At 39.1% G+C, this 20,498-nt stretch overlaps 1 protein-coding gene across 3 annotated transcripts in view; it reads right to left on the reverse strand.

The window, feature by feature from the left end:
- Pde6d (phosphodiesterase 6D) overlaps window positions 1-20,498 on the reverse strand; it is a 42,823-nt gene continuing 22,325 nt past the window's right edge. Inside the window, exons 2-5 of one of the 3 annotated variants that reach the window (XR_012447406.1) lie at window positions 4,499-4,587; window positions 3,776-3,901; window positions 2,925-3,085; window positions 1-597 (exon numbers count right to left, since the gene is read on the reverse strand). Coding sequence is in view for 2 of the 3 variants with exons in the window: in XM_020172826.2 (XP_020028415.1) it covers window positions 516-597; window positions 2,980-3,085; window positions 3,776-3,901; window positions 4,499-4,587 (403 nt within the window). In the remaining variant the exon portion in view is untranslated. The remainder of the gene's footprint in view (window positions 598-2,924; window positions 3,086-3,775; window positions 3,902-4,498; window positions 4,588-20,498) is intronic. The other 2 variants (XM_074071997.1, XM_020172826.2) reach the window with 2 other exon arrangements.

The raw sequence follows: 20,498 nt of genomic DNA on the forward strand, positions 1-20,498 counted from the left end.
CATGCTAAAGACTGTAGGAATATTTTAATTCATGTTTTAATTACATTATGTAGTAATAATATCACAGTCTATTTTACAAGTTAAATGTATGAGAATGTACGAAATAGAAATGGTGGAAAAAACTAAACATGGGACATGGGTCAGGAGTGTGAATGTTCCAATTTGACGAGAGCGAAAGGAAGCCTGTAGGGCCCAAGGAGCAGGTGGGGCAGGTGACAGTTGCAGTACTGGTTTGAGGTATGGGCTTGTTCCTGTGTGTGTACCAGGAAGGAGTCGAGGCATATCGCCTGCCCTGATCTCAGGTTGGGAGTGTAGACTGGTCAGTGGAAGATGGCAGCTTGGGAGAAAAAAGCCATCTGGTTACCTACATGAAGCTGGTCCCTGGTGGCCATAAGCAGGTTCTGCATCAAGGTAATTGGGTGAAGTGTCAAAAATCAAATGTGTGGAGGAAAAAAGTAAACAATTTCCTCCTCCCCGCAAAACCCCAATTCTTGAAGTGTACACAAGTTCTTCTCTCAAACGTAGAAAAGCCTCACTCTGGACGTGCTTACAAGAAGATCATCGTCAAAAAACTTTGTCTCTATGATGACGTTCCCCCTGTGAGAAAGAAGAGAATGTGAGCATCGGGGCAAGCTCCACTTTCACAAGTCCACCTGGGCCCCGAGCCTAGACCCTGAGCCTGCACCTAGGCGCCAGTTAGAGCCTGAGCTTGGGGCCTTTAAAATCCTTGTCCAGAGCAAGGCATGATGGTTCATGCCTGTAATCTCAGTACCCAAGAGGCTGAGGCAGAAGCATTGCAAGTTCGAGGCCAGCCTGGGCTACATAGCAACATCCTATCTCAGAAACAAACAAAAAAAACAAAACAAAAAATGACTTTGTCCATGTGACCTAGATGTCTCACATGGCACTTAACTTCTGTGACTAGTTTGTTTCCGTCAAGCTCAGAAGTCAGAAGTGAAAGCGTATTTCCTTCATAGAGTGTTCTGCACAGGTTGCATATGGATCCCACAGACTTTCTGATACTGTGTTGGTGGACAGCTCTGGCTGGATTTCAAACAGATGCCTAAGACCTCAGGGGAGGGACCTTTCCCTCCAATACTGACTACAGGGAATAGCTTGGGTTTGCCTACCCTGCAGTGATACTCCTGACTTTGGGTAATAGCACTCTACTCTTCATTTTGGGAACCATCCTTCCTCCAATCCAAGTGAATACTGAGAGACCCTTCCGTCACCTTACAAAGGAGTGGACAAAGGATATAATTTGGGCCAATCAGATTCTCTCCTCTGAGCAGGATCCTTCCTCTGGCTGGTCCTTGAGGAAGCCATTCAAAGATTCCTGCCCCTGTATCCTCCAAGCTGCCCATGTCTCTTACTTGCTCCAACTCTGTTCTGTTAGCTAGTCTGTTTCTGTGGCTTACAATAAAGAACCTGAATTGATGCATCTATATTGTGAGGGTGGAATTTCATTTTTATGGGTGGATATCACAGTGCCTCTATTTGTAAAATGGTTTAGACTGTGACCTTACCAAATCACTTTTCAGGGTAACAGATGACATAATGCAAAGATGTGGACTGGGGATGTAGCTCAGTGATAAAGTACTTGCCTAACAACATGTACAAGGCCTTTAATTCAATACCTAGCACTACCCCCCCCCCAAAAAAAAGCAAGCAAGTAAAATAATGCAAAGATGTTAGCAAGATTTACTGGTTTTAGTGCCTGAAAGAAATCAGGCTGGTCAAGAAGTCAAATGAAGGTTAATAAAATCTATAAGAATGTCCTCCTATATTACCTTGTAATATCCCTGAGTAATTAACAACCAAGAGTTACATTTCTGATGATAAATAACAAAAACTAACCAAAAAAAGCTACCATTGTAATTAAAAATCTATTAAAGAAGGTTGAGTGTGTGGCTCAAATGGTAAAGAGTTGCCTAGCAAATGTGAGGTCCTGAGTTTAAATCCCAGTATTGTCCATACTAAAAACTTAAAATGTAAATAATCTCTATTTTACATTTAATAAGGCTTTCATAAAGGAACTGCTGGCAGAGATGATCAGATAATTCTCCATGGGCGTGGGACTCTTTTTTATTTATTTTTTTTGTGGTACTGGGGCTTGAATTCAGGGTCTTCACTTCATCTTGAGCCACTCCATCAGCCCTATTTTTGTGAAGGGTTTTTCAAGATAGGGTCTCATGAACTTATTTGCCTGGGCTGGCTTTGAGCTGCGATCCTCCTGATCTCTGCCTCTGGAGTAGCTAGGATTACAGGCATGAGCCACCAGCACCCGGCTTTTTTTTTTTTTTTTTTTTTTTTAAGAGACAGGGATTCACTATGAAACCCAGGCTGGTCTTGGACTTGAAATCCTTCAACTTCAGCCTCTTTTTTTTTTTTATTGTTGTGCTGGGTGGGGGGCATATTGGAGTATTTACAAAGGTTCTTACAATATCAAATATATCATACTTGAATTCACTCCTTCCACTGCAACTTCAGCCTCCTTAATGTTGAGTTTACAGGTATGCACCACAGATTGTGTTAAGGCGATCCAAATAATGCAAAGATACCAGAGGACAGCAATCAGGAGAGACTACGAAGTAGCTAGATTTGATATCTATTAAGTGCCAGTTTCCTTCCACATTGTCTCATTTTAGCTTTACTCCACCTCTGTGAGAGAGAATTAGTTCATTCTTTGTGTAGAAATGAAACACTAAGGTTCAGAAAGGTAAGGTATATTATTACCCAAGATGGCAGGTAGGGTAAATTGGGAATTTAAAACATGGTCTAATCTAAAGTTTTTAATTCTTTCTGCTCTACAATGTCTTTTTCATAGGATAAGTCAGCAACCTATAAACTATAACACCCTGGGTACTCTTTTTATCTTTATTTCTCCCTAGTTCCCTCCCCCTGAATGGGACAAGGAGTCCCACCTGCCTGGAAAGCCTGCTAGAGACACACTTCCAGGTTTCCTGGGACTTCACTCACGTCAGGACGCTGGCTGGCATCATTTGGGACTCAGGTGCTGCCTCTATCAGGGACTGCCAGGTATTTGTAGAGTGAGGGATCACAAAGCCAAACTCGAAGAACCATTCTGAAGGAAGAAGGAAAGGCCAGTGAGCAGCTGCCTCCATATAAAGTTTAAGGGCTTTTTTGTTCTCTTCATTTAGAGTGAATCTCTACCCAGAACCACTGAAGGAAGCTATCAGAAACCTCCCAGAACAGAGACATATGAAAAGATATGGAAGCCTCCTCAGGCTGTCCTCCAAATTGTACCAGAGCCTTGCTTTACATGGGATCTAGCGGATAAGGACCAGTGACCAGGTCATAGTACAGCAGCATTTTCTGAGAAAAGTAGCATGGATGTGAACTAAAGCAGAAGCAGGCTTTTTCACCTGGAATCTTAGTAGAAATAAGAAGGTGCCTATGTGTCCTCTTATACTTCATGTGAGAACTCAATGAAGAATGGCTCTGCCACCTTGTCTTATGATGCTGTATGTAGACACTGTATGAGGTTTGATCACAGCTGCTTCCTCCATGATCATATCACAATACCACATCAGTACCAAACCAGGGACAGACACCCAGGATCCCAGTGTCAGAGACCTCCAAGCCCTTAATTGTGGCCAGTCTTGTTTTAGTTTTCACTGGGGGGTCCCCAATCTTGCAGAGTGTAGGAATACTCTTATAAACTGAGTTATAAAATAAATGTTTCAAAGTACCACTTTGCTTTTTGTCTCTGTCACCCTGAGCCCTGATTTTAAGCATGTAGGCAGCAGAATACCTTCTAGGCATTGTCCTTTGAAGTAAACTTTTTGTTCCAGGCGGAATTTTTCCATTTGTTCTGCCGAACTAAAATTCAATTCTCGAGACACTGCCTTGCACTTGAGGATTTTCTTGGGAACACGGGCTGATGAGGGAAAAGAAATGTTGGAGCAGTTCTAAATGAAAAGCACATGATTATGATGCTTCAGGTTTCTGGGAGCTTCTCATGGCTGATTTAAAGAACTTGTATATACATTAGATTTCAGATAATGCCTCAGTAAGTGCATTACTTTCTTTAGGTGAAGGCAGAACTCTCTAATGGGTCAACTGTATTTGATAGATCATCAAGGAACACCAAATCTGGTGCCTCCACAGGCCTCACCTAGCTGCTGTTGTTAGGCACAGAGCTGCATGGGTACCCTTCTTTATTCTGTTTTGTTGGTTGTAACTCTACCTTTTCGTTTACTTCAGGGAGATAAAAATGCAAATTTTCTTTTGGAAAATAGTTGCAATCTTAGCTTATTATCTTTGGGTATGTTCAAATGCTAAAATTTCAGCACAAAATAGATTTTGGGAAATAGGAGAAAGACAATGTAAAGAGTAAAGAAAAAATGTCAGTAACAAGTGGATTTGCATACTGTGCCTTCTTGGTTCACCCGCCTGTGCATTTACTTTGCTCCCTCATGTCAGGGCATATTCTAGCAGTGGTCATAGCCTGGGCACACAAGGGATAAGAGAGTACCTTCATGTTCCACACCAGGGACCGACAGGTCCTCTGTTCCTTGCCAGAGTATCTTCCCTGTCTCAGCATCCCGAAGGTTCATCCAATTTCTGATCAAATATGACTAAGGAAAAATAAAGCTCTGAAAGTGACTCAACTTTGTACCCTAGGAATCTTGCATTTGTTCCTACCAACTCTTGTTTACTTTTCAACAAGTCTGCCAATCTGCTTAGTGCCATGAAAGCAGACCAGGGTGTGTATAAGAATCCAACAGATATCAACTGGAGGAAATGAGAGACCTATAGGAGATACATTTATATACAACTAAGGATCCAAAGATTGCACTCACCTAGAAATTGCAAGAAAAGGATAGAAAATGAACAGAGAAAAATTTAAAATCTGCCAACAGTATCTGACCAGCTAACATAAAAGAACAGGTATCAGAACTATCTCAAAAGAAAGACTAATGTGGATCCCCCTACAGTGAAGACCACAGTCCATATACTTCACTCATAAGCACAGAACTCTCAAATAGCTTTTTAGTGCCCTGCTTTTAAATATGAGAAGATAGCTATGAATTCCCAGAAATTCAAGAAGGCATTAGTATGAAAAGTAGACCAAAACAAACTAAGAGAAAAAAAGACTATAGATGAAGATACAAAGTTACAAAGTTTTTTTTTTTTAAGCATTAAAAAATAAAGAATTGACATAACCCTTACAGATACTAAATGTTATACACAATTGATTTTTCATATTTTAGGCAATTTTCTCTGGCTCAAGTTTCCAACTTATGAGTCTAGTCAACTGATACTATTTTTTCAGTCCAAAAATGCCTCCTATTCAAGTATTTACATTCTCTATTGTTTGTATTATTTGATAAAATAAGTATGTTAATATCAGTTTTTCCTAATAATAATACCAGTGTTCTAAAAAGTACATTCAGAGGACAAAAGAGAACTCTAGAATAACATGCATTTTGGTACCAGAATCAAACAACTCAATGCAAGAGTTGGAAGATAAAGTTGAGGAAAGCTCTCAAGGGAAAAGAAAAAAAAGAAAGACAAAGAAAAAGTCAAGGATAGAAAATAGGAGAGAAAAGGGCTGGTTGAATGGCTCAAACAGTATGAGTGCCTGCTTAGCAAGTGTGAGGCCCTAAGTTCAAAACCTTAGTAACAAAAAAAAAAAAAAAAAAAAAAAAAAGCAAACAAAAAGTTTGGAAAAGAAAATAGAAGAGAAAAAATACAAAAAGTGGAAAATAGTCCAAGGAGTTCAACATCTAATAAAAGGAATCCTAGAAAGACAGAACAGAAAAAATAGAAGGGAAGATATCATTAAATTAAGTCAAGGACTTGGGCTTGCCTAGGAAGTGCAAGCCTTGGAGTTCAAACCCCAGCACTGCCAAAAACAAATATATAAATACACTGAAGTGTCCAGCAAATTTCTAAGTCCCATCACAGTGAATCTGTAGAATATCAAAGATACTGAGAAGATTCTTGCCCAGCACTGGTGACTCACACCTGTAATCCTAGCTACTTAAGAGGCAGAGGTCAGAAGGATAGAAGCTCAAAGCCAGCTTGGACAAATAGTTCAAGAGACCCTATATCGAAAAAACCCATCACAAAAAATGGCTGATGGAGTGGCTCAAGGTGTAGGCCCTGATTTCAAACCCTAGTCCGACCCCCGCCCCCCGCCACACACACAAAGAAAGAAAGAAAGAAAAAAAACCATAAAGAGAAGTTTATTTCCAAAGGAAAAACAAATTGTGATATAAAGAGAAAAAATCAGAATGATTTTTCAATAAAATCCCAGAATTACTTTTCAACAGAAAAAAACAGCAATGCCTTTAACATTCTCGAGGAAATAATTCCTGATTATGAGCTGAAAAAATGTTTTTACTTTTCCAATAAACTGATTACATGCTCTATCAAAATGACAGAAAAAGCCAAGGAAGCGGACAACATGGGATTCATGAGAGGTAGGTGTATACAGTTAGGAGAAATGAGTGCACAGTGCAGAAGACCTAAGCAAACGAATCAAAAAACAGGACAATTACTGACATTAGGGACAAATCAAAGATAGTACTGGAAACAATATATAGTTGTAGTATACTTTATGTTTCACTGCAAATAATGTAGACACAGTTGTAATAAATCAAAACACAGACTTCAGATCCAGTCAGTTAGCTCAGGAGGATGGGGAAGGGCCTGGAGACATGAAGGTTTAAGAAACAACAACACTGTTATTTTTCCATAATGCGAAGTAGATAAACAATGCCTAAAACTGAAATACTAAAATGTAGCCATACTGTGCTCCTTAGAAATACCAAGATAAATACTAAATAAATCAGCTAAAAAGAATTGAAAAGAGTTTTCGGTTTTCTCTGGGGAGTAGAAAATAGAATTGGGAAGACAGAGAATGTACCTCTTCATTAGAAAGTGGGAGGACTGGTTCTTCTTTTTTTTTGGGTGTTACTGGGGTTTGAACTTGCTAGGCAGGTGCTTTACCTCTTGAGCCATGCTCCCAGCCCTAGACTGATTCTTTAAATGGTGGACACATACAACTTTATAAAAATAAAGACTACATTTAAAAGCTATAAAAATAAAGACTACTAAGTTTAAAAAGATACTTTTGTTTAAAAAAATAGGGTGGACAAAGAAGAAGAAAATTACTGTTATCCAAGAACAGAAGCAAAGTCTATGAAAGATGGTTAATATTCCTAAAGAGACAAGTGCCAGCTACACACAGATGATACAGTTTACATATGCTTTTTTTCTTTTGCTGTCTAGCAACCAAACCCTCTTTCCAACAGCACCCTCTGGCTGCTTCCTTCTGAGGGGAAGTGCTTCATTTTACAATCCTAAAAAGACTTGGTAAGATTCTATTCTCATTAAGTAATACAAAATTAGAAACATACAAAGAAAGCTCACCCCGGGGTGCTGGGATGGAGGCTATATAAAGTCCCTTCAAGTTCTGTAATTTTAAGGGTAAAAAGGAAGACTCTGGGCTGGGGATATAGCTCAGTGTTAGAGCATTGGTCTACCATGTGCAAGGCTTTTTATTTCATCCCTAGCACTGCAATCAATCATTCAACCAATAGAAAAAAAAGCAAAAGAAAGCTAAGGTTGCAAAGGTTCTTAGCTTATGGTAGAGATATAGCTATTTGGGAACACCTCTATAAATCATAAAAATGCAAATCCATAATAGCTTACTACTAAAAAAAGTCATTAAGGTAAATAACAATGAGTGCTGGGGATGTAGCTTAGTGGTACAGTGTTTGCCTAGTATAGTGAGGTCCTGGGTTCAATCCCCAGCACCAACACCAAAAACGACTTAAGAGATCAGATGTGGCGGCACATACTTGTTTATAAATCCAGCTACTCCAGAGGCTGAGGCAGGAGGGTCTTTGGTTTGAGGTCAGTCTGGGCTACATAGTGAGGCTCTGTCTCAAAACAGACACCCTTACCCCCAACCAAACCAAACTAAACCCAAACCAAAACCCAAACAGTTGGTTCTCAAAAGTAGAAACATTTGGTTAAAAATGTTATACGTGAAAGATGAGCTTTGATGACTAATTATCATCTAGCTAAAAATATTGTTGCTTTAGCAGGTTTTTGTTAACCAGATTTTCAGAGAAAAAGAGCCTGAGTTTTAAGATTCAAAGGTCAAGTCACTTCCAATCTTGAGAGGAGGATTAGGTAGACAAGCTTTAAAGAAGGGAGGCTAGAGTACTATTTATAAATACCACTCTCTGGGCCAGCCAGGTCTTTTCTCATTTAAAGGATCCCTGGTGATTTGTACCCAAGGATGAGCACAAAGGAACACTCCTTTAATATGGAAAGTCTCCTGCTTACAGAGCCACTCCTGGTATTGGGACCCTATTATTTGGAACCAAGCAGAATAAAGAACCACTCTCATATGTAAAAGTAAGAGCATATTTAAAATAAGCTTCAGAGAAAATCAACAATTTACGAAGTATTAGATTTAGGAAAGGCAAAAAGGAAGTAAATATTCCATAAATAATTATGGAAGAATGGAGACCCTTGGCTCAAAGTGAAGGTTAAATTCTTCTGTGTTGAAGAATAGATGTGGGCTGGTGGTGTGGTTTCAAGTGGTACAGCGCCTGCAAGTGCAAGGTCCTGAGTTCAAACTCCAGTATCACTCCCTCCCCCCATTTCCCCACCCAAAATAGAATAGATGTGACCTGGTGTGATTTAGATGCTGCTATATGCTGGGGACAGAATTAAGGTATATGAGACAGTGAGGCGGTTGGTGGAGTGGGAAGGGAAAGCTTGGGGACTGGAAGAAACCAGTTCAATGAATGGTTACTAGGTAAATTTCCTTGGGAGATATGATGCAGGAAATGGGCTAAAAGAATTTAAAATATTTTATAACTACTGAGAAGGATAGATCAGGAGTCAATGAGGCATGGGAAACAGCAGCCAGGAATTCACAGGTAAGCATTGTACTAAGGAATAGGTTGATTAAAAGCATATAGATACTACTTTATTAGCTTTGAACTTAATACTCCCCCTCATTAAGCTGCAACCTTTGTGGGGGGATTTATGGCCATTATAAAAGGGACCCCAGAGAGTTCTCTTCCTCTCCTTCACCACGTGAGGATACAAAGAGAAGAGGGCAATTTGCCAACCAGAAGAGGGCTGTAACCAGAACCTGACTGTTAGTACCCTGTTTCAGACTTCTAGCTTCCACAACTGTGAGATATGTATGTTTCCTTTGTTCATAAGCCACCTAGTCTTTATTTTGTTATTGCAGCCCAAGTTAAGACATTTCCAGGACAACTATTAAAACTACTGAGTTTTTCTTTCTTTTGTGGTGCTGGGGATTGAACCAACGCTTTGCACATGCTAAGCAAATGCTCTATACTCCTAGCTCCCAAAGAAATCTTTAATTGGAAACATATCCTACTTTTGGGTAGAAAAACCTGTCATAAAGACGTAGGACTCCATAAATTAATCTGCAAATTTAATGTAATTCCTATAATTACAGGATTAAAAAAAACCTGATAAGCTGATTCTCAAATTTTTATGGAAAATATGAGAATCACCAGGAAAATTCTGAAAAGAAGAATAACAATAGGAAACATGTCCATCTAGCTATTAAAACTTGTCTACAGCAAATCACCCTGAACGCACCTGATCTTGTCTGATCTTGGAAGCTAATCAGGGTCAGGCCTGGTTAGTACTTGGATGGGAGATATTAAAACTTAAGGCTATAGTAGTTGAAATAGCATTGGATATGACTAGACAGATCAATGGAAGGGAATATAAAATTTATGAAATCATACAGAATTTAGTATATGTTAATGGGAACATCTTAAGTCAGTGACAAAAACACGGACTATTATATATATAGCATTGGGACCAAAGCGTAGGCATCTGGAAAAGCTAAATCTCTGTTTCTCCTTCCACTGAAATGTATTTCAGATAAATCAAAGATTAAACAAAGATGGGGGTGGGGTACACTCTCTTGGGACCCCTCCCAACTCTGGGGGCTTTATTCTCCTGCTTTACACTTTTCTATCTCAATAAACTCTCCTGCTTTACTTGAAAAAAAAAAAAAAAGACTGGGGATTGGGGGGGCGTGACTAAAGTGGCAGAGTATCTGCCTATCAAGCATGAGACAGACACTCAATTCAAACACCGCCATTACCAAAAAGAAAAACCCATACAAAATAAACAATGACAACAAAAAAACCCCAAAAGAAATCAGAAAAAAAATTCTTGAAATCTTTTTTGAGTCAGGGTCTTACTATGTAGCCTAGACTGGCCTGGAACTTGGAATCCTTCTGCCTCAGCCTCCTGACCACTGGGATTACAGGTATGTACCACCATTTTTGGTTGGGAAACTTCTAGGAAAAGTAGGAAAGGTCTACCATGACAAAGTCCAGAAATCTTTTTTTTTTGTATGTGTGTATGTGTGGGATTGGGGTTTGAACTCAGGGCTTTGTGCTTGCAAAGCAGGCACTCTACCCCATAAGTCTTTACAGAAAGTCTGTCTCCTCCTTCTCTGACCAAACCTGCAAACTGCCATAATAGTCTCACTTCAATGCCACTGTCGCTGTCTTACTCCTCTACTTAAGAGCTATAATGGTTCCCTGTTTCTTTTAGAATATAACTTATTCTTTTATCTGATTAAAAAAACACAGAATGCCTTTTAAACTGAAATACAGCTTTCTTTCTTTCTTTCTTCTGGTTGGGAGTTTTCACTGTAATAACCTCTTATAATGTTAAAATCTGTTTATTAGTTAAAAACAAAAGCATAGAAAACTTTGACTTAAGTAACTAAAGAGCAGGCCTAATTTTTAATGTCCTAGGTTACTTGGATTTCTTTCTTCCACTGGAAACTTCTTCAGTGATAATGTGGGCCTGTGTACCTCATTATTCTAACATAAAGTAAGTTCCTACAGAAGAGGACTTGGACGGGGTCTTTTGAATTTGATCAGATTATTCTGTGTTCAGCAGTTTCTGTCATATCAACACTGTGGTCATCTGGTTTCAGTTCACTAAAGGAAGATGTGTGTGGCTTCTTTGAATAGAGGGGCAAAATTAACAGGCTACCTCCTGGCTAAAATAGACACTATAGCTGGACAACTTGGGAGGCTGAGATCAGAACTGAGGTTCAAGGTCAGCCCAGGCAAACAGCAAGACTCCTCCTTCAAAATAACCAGAGCAAAATGGACTGGAGGATTGGCTCAAGCAGTAGAGCACTTGCATTGCAAGCATGAAGCCCTGAGTTCAAAACCCATCCCCCCAACCAAAAAAACAAAACAAAAACCACACACTATAATCCTACATCTCTGAACTAATCAACATTTAAAAATCAGCTTCCACTTGTAAATGGCTCCTCCTCAATGCATATTTCTTATCTTCCTCTGTCTGTCTCTGTCTGCTCCCCATTAATCTTTCCTTTCTTCTCGCCTCTAGCAGTGCTTTTTGCAGGCATTTTGAATACTAGCTACCAGTTCCCTAGTCTGATTATGGGCTTCTTGACAGCACAGATATTTCTTTTCATTAAGCTAATGACAACAGCAGGGAGATCTCTGGCTGGGATTTACTGACTGGCAATTGTTTGGTTATATTGATCAGTAACTTTCCAGTGTGTCAAAAAGTACTTAAGAAAAAAAAAAATCTCATTTTTATTTTGGGTATTACAGAGAAGAAGGAAAAATAATGGAGAAACTGCCTACAAATTAGTAGGAATAGCTATATAAGGATAGTCAATATTATTTTTATGGAGTACATTTTCTTTCTAATTTTTGTTTTCTCTCTCTCTCTTTTTTTTGGTGGTATTGGGGTTTTGTTTTGTTGAGAGTCTTGCTATGTAGTCAAGGTTGGCCTTGAACTCTGAATTCTCCTGCCTCAGCCTTCTGAGTGCTGGGATTAGTACCACTATTCCCAGTTTAAGGTACATTTTCTTTTTTCTTTTGTTTTGGTGGTACTGAGGTTGAACTCAAGGCTTTGGGCTTTCTAGGCAGGCACTCTACCATAATCTAAAGATTATGACTCATTTAGAAGTAAATATAATTCAGGTATTGAGTCCCTTTGAAAAAGCCCAGATTTAATTTAATATTTTTTCTTCAATCTTTTCCTAAGGTTAATTTTTGCTTTCCTTCTTTCCTTCTTTCTTTCTTCTTCTTCTTCTTTTTTTTTTGGCACTACTGGAACTTGAACTTGCTTGCTAGGCAGGCATTCTACTATTAGAGCTATGCCAACACCAGCCTCTTTTTTTTTTAAGGCCAAAGAATCTGCAATGCATCACTGTCCTGTCTATGGTCCCTTATAATAAGCATATACTTACAATACTGCTTCAAGCAAGCACCAAAATCAAACTACCTGTATCTAAAACAACTTCCAGGGCAGCACTAACTGTACAATCAAGAGAGCTTGCAACTCTATGATAAATTAGCCACAGCTTGCAGGGGTAGCCTCTGTCAATTTGTTCCTATTATTATTATTTGTCTCATAACCACAGGGGAGGGCTACAGAGTTTGCTTTTGTTGGTAACAACAGCAGAGGCTTTGGATTTGCTCCCTTGCCTAACTTGACTCTGTTCTTCCCTGGAAACAGAATACACCAAACAGCACAGTAATCTGATATGACAGGAAACTTGTGGTTGGCTACTTGGAGAACATGGAAATATCAGTAAGAGGAAGGAACAAAAGGAAGGTCTGCAGTGCTGGCTTTGGGCAGGGAAGTCCACTAAATTCCTTTGACTCCTTTCTTTGCTCAACCCCCCTCTCTCTCTGTCTATCCTTTTTTTTTTTGGCTAACACTCTTTTATTTAACAGATCTTATTGAAGCCAGTGTGGTGGTGCACACTGTAATTGTAGCACTTGGGAGGCTGACAGAGAAAGAAGGAGAGGGAGAAAGAGAGAGAGAGGGTGGGAGGGAGGGAGGGAGGAAGGAAGGAAGGATGGAAGGGAGGGAGGGAGGGAGAAAGTATTAAAAGAACCAGGAGAAGGAGTTTTTGGAAATTTTGTTTCTTGTCCTCTGTTGTTAGGATGTTTATTTCTCACCCTGATTTTGATCCTGAGTAATTAGAAAATAAAGATACTTCATAAAAATCAAGGTGTTTGAGGGAGAAAATTGTTTTTATTTTAAGAGAGAACAGTGGTTGCTAATAGGGAAGTCTTTTAAGTGTTTTATTTTTGGTGGTATTGGGGTTTGAACTCAGGGCCTCACACTTGCTAGGTGCTCTACTATTCGAGCCACTCTGACAGCAGAGAATTTTAAGAATGTGGCTGACCTCAGTACTGCAAAAAACAAAAAAACAAAAAAACAAAAAAATAAACCACCAAAGAATGTGGCTGAGCATGTGGCTCCATCTTTCATCCCAACTTCTTGGGATGTGGAGATGGGGAAGATCATGGTTTGACGCCAGTCAGGGCAAAAAGTTTTCAAGACTCCATCTCAACCAATAAGCTAGGAAGTGGTAATGCACACCTGTGATCCTGTGTGGGAGGCCATACATAGGATCATGGTCTGATGGTGGCCTTGGGCAAAAAAAGGGAGACCCTACCTGAAAAATAACTAAAGCAAAAAAGCACTGGAGTGTATGTGTAGCCCAGGTGGTAGAGCACTTGCCAAGCAAGCATGAGGTCATGGTTCAAAACTCCAGTACCCCCCTACACACATACACACAGAAGAATTTTAAGAATGAAATGAGAAAAAAGAGTTGATCTAGGATATGTAAGTGGTAGACAGTAAATAAAGTATTCTTCAATAAGTGTATGGTACTCAATGACCCAAGCCTTGTATGAACATATGAATAATAAAACAATTAAAAAAAAAGTGTATGGTACTGGCATAAAATAGGTGTGACCTCATCAAATCTCTTTTATATATGCTAAATTCCAAGTTGGTGAAGAGAAACGGTTATTTTGTGCTACATAGTACAATTCACTCCACTTGGCCTCAAGAGTCAGAGATAAAGAAAATATAAGTGAATATTTATGAAACCATAGGATAAGAAGAGCCTCTCTAAGCAGAAAGCAAAAGAAGAAATCATAAAGTACATATAATTCCTCAGGAAAAGTTCAGGGCCTGAGTGGTTTTAGCAAGGGGAAGGAGGGATTTATGTTAGGGATAGAGATTAGGAGAAACTCAATTAAAATTGTTTTAACTTTTTTTTTTTTTTTGATGAGACTGGGGTTTGAACTGAGGGCTTGGTGTTTGCAAAGCAGGCACTCTACTCCTTCAGCCACACTTCCAGTCCACTTTTTTTTATTCTGGTTTTTTTGAAGATGGAGTTTTGTGCCCAGGCTGGCCTTAAAACTTCAGTCCTCCTGATCTCAGCCTCCTAAGTACCCAGGATTATAGATGTAAGCCACTGGCGCCAGGCTGTTTCAACTTTTTATAAGGGGAATGTAATCACCTAATGACCTGAGTATTTAATACAGAAAACCTTCTGTAACTCAAAATCACGATAAAAGTTAAGTCAAATGAAAAAAATTAGAAAAAATATTTGTAATATGATGGGGAAAGGAACAATCTCTTTACTATAAGGAGCACTTATATAAGAAAGAACAAGATGGACAGCTCATGAGAACACTAGGCAAAACCTAGGGAAGTAAAATTTTGCCTGTCAAACTGGCTCCCTGAGCCACCCCTTAGAGAAAGAGATGGAGAAGGAGCTGCCCAGAGGGTGGCCAGGGAAGCTGCTGCCTCCAGGGAAACCAGATTTCAGTGAGGGCAAGAAGGTAGAGCAGGACTCTGAAGAGCTCTGGAGGCAGGGGTTCTATTTAATTATAAACAGAAAGGAAAGTAGTTGGATGAACTGGGTGTAGAATAAAGCAAGGAGATGATGACACCTGCAGAAAGGACTTGGGCCTTTGAGAAGCCTGCACTTGAGAGGTCCTGGAAGTTTATAGGAAGAAGAGTCATGGAGTCCTTTACAGCCTGTTCTCAAGGTTTCCAGCCTGGTAAGTGAGAACAAAATTATTTTGGTGCCAAAAATTGCCTGAAGACTTCATCCCTTTGAGCGCTGTTCTCTTGGTCATTTCATGACTGCTGTTGACCTTCCTTTCCAGACAGTACTGATATTTCTTCCACTGAAATGTCTTGGCTGTTTCCACATCATCGCTGGGCTTTTGCAGGAACTTCCTACTTAACTCCTTTCTCTTCTTCTTCATTTCTTCCCTCTCCATTTCAATCCAGTGCTGCTGAACTAATCTTTCTTAAATATCATTTGGCTCATGCCACCTCCTGCTCAAAACCTTTCAGTGCTTTCCCCCTCAACGGGATTAAGTCTAGATGTCTTACGTCAACACACTTAACTGCAGGTTGTTTCCACCTCACCTCAAAAAACAACTGCTCAACTGAAAAGGGTCAATCACGGACCATGTGACAACCCTCTTTTTTTTTGGTGGTCCTGGGGTTTGAACTCAGGGTCTCATGCTAGGCAGGCACTCCACCACTTGAGCCAGTCCACCAAGCCCTCCTCAAACCTGTTTTATGCTTTTTCCAGTGAGGACTTCTCACCCTTTTCTACTTTCTTTACTCATTCCTATTCCAGCATTCTTTCATGTTCAGTTTCATTCCCTCTCTTCCATCAGCACATGGCTTAAAGCACCAGTGTGAAGTCTCATAACATACAAACAAAACAAAACAAAAACTGATAGAGTACCTGGAACACAGTAATATTGTCCTCAGGTATGCTTTTCTGTGAGTATAAAGCCTTTTTCCTTTTTTTTTTTTTTGTGGTACTGGGGCTTGAATTCATGGCCTTCACCTTAAGCCACCCCACCAGCCCTATTTTTGTGAAGGGTTTTTCAAGTAACAGGGTCTTGTGAAACTATTTTCCCGGGCTGGCTTCGAACTTTGATTCTCTTGATCTCTGCTCCTGAGTAGCTAGAATTACAGGCATGAGCCCTGGCGCCCGGCTTTAAAGTCTTTTTTATTAGCACTGTTATTTTTCTGTTAAATTAAGATTTTTTTTTATATCTAGATCTTGTTTCTTCGTAATTTTTTTTTCAGTTCTGGGACTTGAACTCAGGGCTTACACCTTGAGCCACTCCAACAGTCCTTTTTTGTGATGGGTGTTTTCAAGATAGGTTTTCACGAACTATTTGCCTTGGCTGACTTCGAACCATAATTCTCCTGATCTCTGCCTCCTGAGTCACTAGGATTACAGGCATGAGCCACGGGCGCCCAGCTTGTTTCTTCGTATTTTTATATGCTTCGTCTCATTAATAGGCAATGTGCCAAGTCCTGTATTAGGTGCTTTACAAACATAAAACCTCCTGGGTTAGGTCTTATTACCTCTATTACTTCACTTTCTGGATGAGAAAAGTAAGTTTTGGAGATATTAATACCTTACCCAATATTTAAAAAGGCAGCAAATAGTAAGATGAAGATGCAGGTGATACTTGGATTGATTTACTTTAAGGATTTAAAATTTCTTAATATATCTATGAATTCTTATTGGGTAGTCCTAATGAGTCAGTTCTTTCGTTCTTTTCTTACCAGATCTCCCCTGGGGAGAACTGAGCACTGTCACTAGCTCTGGCTTCAACGTCACTCCCCAGACAGCTAGAGCCTGTGCTTTTCTCCAGGGAGTACCACTGGCCTTTGACTTTAAGAAAGAAAGCATCAGAGAAGCCCTATGCTTTGTTATAAGAGAAGGATCACTTCCAGAGTCAGAAATCATGCCATTGGGCATCAAGAATAGAACTCAAGTTTCTATCAGCAAAAAGCATCCTTTATTCTCACTTAGTTTTCTGCGGGAAAAAGGTTCTTAATAGAAAGAGCTGAGCCTCCTGACGACAGAAGAGGTCAACTTTCCTCAAAAGTAACATTTAAAAGAGTTTGAATCTTAAGACTACCTCAAAGGTATGGGAAGGAAAGATTTCACTATAATTTATTCGTTAGTATATAGTAAACGAGAATGCAACTACATGCACCTAGATTTTTTTTTTAAAGGAACACAAAAATAAAGTGTTGATACTATAGTTACATTAACAAACTGGTTTCCTGTGGAATCACCATACATTAGGTCTCTTCAGAAACCTATAATTTCCAAACTGTGAAAAAGCATGGCCTTAGAGCTTAACTTCTTAAAATGTTTTGGCTGATGAAGTTTAAAGACTCCCTCCATAAGGGGAAAAGGGTAAGGAAGAGTAATGGAGGGGGTTAGACTGATTAAAGTACAACAGATTTACAGGTAAAATACCAAGGCAAAACCCCACTGAACAATAACAGATACTTAAAACAATAAGGGACAGGAATGGAAAACAGATCATGATAAGGGGAGGGTACTAATGGAAGGGGAGAGTAAATGAGGGTGAATACAACTGATGTATTTTCTATATATGTATGAATACAGAACACTGAAACCTGCTGAAGTCATTTTAAGAAGGGGGAAGGAGAATACTGAAGGAGATGAACCAAACTGGGCACATTATATGAATATATGGAAACGTCACAACCAAACCCTATACAACTAATATATACAATAACAACATTAAAAAAAGAACCTCTTCAAAGTGGTCAACAAAAGAAACCAACAACCATAAAACAAAACAACAAAGAAAGTGAACTTCTCATGTTGAGGAAAATTAAAAGCTTAAAGGATACAAAAGGCAATAGGTTCATCTACTTAGGAAATAAACATACCTTCCTTGCCCTATTGTCTCTAACCACAGGAGACATTTTAGAGATCACTAAGAATGGAATACACTTGTGCATCAGTAGGGAACCTGTCCACTGTCAGCCTCTGGAAACCCTCTGGGCCCAGATTCTGTAAGACCCAAGGAGGTGACTAACAGGATTCTCAGGTTGTCCTCCTTCACCACTTGTCAAATTGTCCCCCAGACCTTTTCTTTGTGGTGGAAGGGCAAAGAACTTTTCTTTCTTTTTTTTTTTTTTTTCGAGATAGGGTCTCATTCCATAGCCAGATTGGTATAGACTTAAATTTGAGATTCTGTTCTGCAATTCTCCCTTGGCCTCCCCAGTGCTGGGATTGTACCACTATGTCCCTGCTTAACTTTTTACCATACCTTTTGTTATTCTCTCCTATAGACAAAAAAAAAAAAAAAAAAAAAGAATTACATGGGTTGGACTCAGTATAAAGATAGAAATATTCCCTAAGTTGACCTACAAATTCAACGCAACCCTTATCAAAACTCCACTGGCTTCTTTGCAGAAACTGACAAACTGTTCCTAAAATTCCTATGGAAACCAATGCACTCAGAAATGCCAAACAATCTTGAAAAAGGGAAAAAAGCTCAACTCACACTTCTTGATTTTAAAGCTTGCTACAATGCTAGAGTAATCAAGACTGCATGGTATTGGCATAAGGATAAACATGTAGATCAATTAAATGGAATTGAAAGTCCATAAATAAACCTCACATTAATAGTCTATTGATTTTTGAAAGGGTGCCAAAATAATTGAATGGGGGAAATAACTGTCTTTTCAACAAATGGTGCTGGGACAATGGAATTTCAATATGCAAATAAAGTTGGGCCCCTACTCTCATCCCACATAGAAATCAACTCAAATGGCTCACAGACCTAAATGAAAGAGTTAAGATTATAAAAATCTTAGGAAAAAACTATAAAAATAAATCTTTGTGACCTTGGGTTAGGCAAAACCTTCTTAGGTATGACAAAACAAAACAACCAACCAAAAAACCCACCATTGCCAAAAGAAATTAATAAATTGACTTCATCAAAATTAAAAATTCTTATGTTTCAAAGTTTATCAAGTAAGTGAAAAGACAACACAGAATAAGAGAAAATATTTGTAAATCCTAGATCTGATAAGAGAATTTTATCTAGAACATAAAATTCTTAAAACTCAATAATAGAAAGACAACCCAATTTAAAAATGAACAGAGGATCTGAATGGACATTATACACACACATGTGCACACACACACAAATCCAACAAGAACACGAAAACATGCTCAACATCATTAGTTAACAAGGAATTGTAAATCAAAACCATGAGATACCACTTCACACATACTAGGGTGGGTATTATCAAAGAGACATGATAATAAGTGTTAAGAATGTAAAGAGACTGGAGCCAGGAATGGTGGTACATATCTATAATCCCAGCTAGTCTAGAGGTGGAAGCAGGAGGACCATGAGTTGAGGCAAACCTGGGCAAAGTTAGTGAGACCCTCTCTTGAAAACAAAAGGGCTGGGGATGTAGCTCAAGTGGGAGACCCTGGGTTCAATCCTCGGTACCACAAAAAAAAGAAAAAAAGAAAGAATGAAAAAGAAGAAAGGAAAGAAGGAAGGGAGGCAGGGAGGGAAGGAGGAAGGAACGAAGGAAGGAAGGAAGGAAGAAAGATGCTTATACACTCTTGGTGGTAACGTAAAAGGGTGTATGGCCCTTTGGAAAACAGTTTGGCCTAAAGTAGATACCTTAAAAGCAACTGAGGCCAATAGGAAAAGGGGACCAGGAACTAGAGAAAAGGTTAGATCAAAAAGAATTAACCTAGAAGGTAACACACACGCATAGGAAATCAATGTGAGTCAATGCCCTGTATAGCTATCCTTATCTCAACCAGCAAAAACCCTTGTTCCTTCCTATTATTGCTTATATTCTCTCTACAACAAAATTAGAAATAAGGGCAAAATAGTTTCTGCTGGGTATTGGGGCGGGGAGAGGGAGGGGGCGGAGTGGGTGGTAAGGGAGGGGGTGGGGGCATGGGGGAGAAATGACCCAAACCTTGTATGCACATATGAATAATAAAATTAAAAAAAAAAAAAAAGGGAGGAAAAAAAAAAAGGATAACAGTTTGGCAATTCATGAAAAGGTTACACATAATTTACCACATGGCTCAGCAATTCCACTCCTCGTGGAATGAAAACAATAAATAAAAATGAAAACATGTTCACCCAAAAACTTGTCCTCATACATATCAGAATTATTCACAATAATAAAAAAAATGGAAACAACCCCAATGTCCATCAGCTGAATGGGTAAGTAAACTGTGGTATATCTTTTTTTTTTGGTTGTACTGAGGTTTGAACTCATGGCCTTGAGTTTGCTAGACAGGTGTTCCACTACTTAAGCCACACCATCAGCCCCCAACTGTGGTATATCTATTACAACAGATATTCAGCCATAAAAAGGAATTAAATATGGATATATACAACATGGATGAACCTTGAACGCATTATGCTAAGTGAAAGAAGTCAGTCACGAAAGCCCATATATTCTATGACTCTATTTATCTGAAATCCCAGAACAGGCAACTCAATAGACAGCAAATAGATTAATGGCTTCCTAGAGCTTCATGGGAGGGTAGGGAAAATAGGGGGTAATCATTAGTGGGTGCAGATTTCTCTTAATAGTAATGAAATGTTCTAAAAGTGATTGTGTTGACAGAACCCCTCCTGATTTGCGCACCCAGCAGGGTAGCCAATGCTAACAGGGCTACAATCTCAGGTTAAAGCAAACATTGCGATTATATTAAAAACCAATGAATTAACTGGCTGAATTATATGGTATGTGAATTTTCTCAATAAAGCTGCTATGTATATACA

The sequence above is a fragment of the Castor canadensis genome, chromosome 4 (assembly GCF_047511655.1).
Source record: "Castor canadensis chromosome 4, mCasCan1.hap1v2, whole genome shotgun sequence".
Taxonomy (NCBI): Eukaryota; Metazoa; Chordata; class Mammalia; order Rodentia; family Castoridae; genus Castor; species Castor canadensis.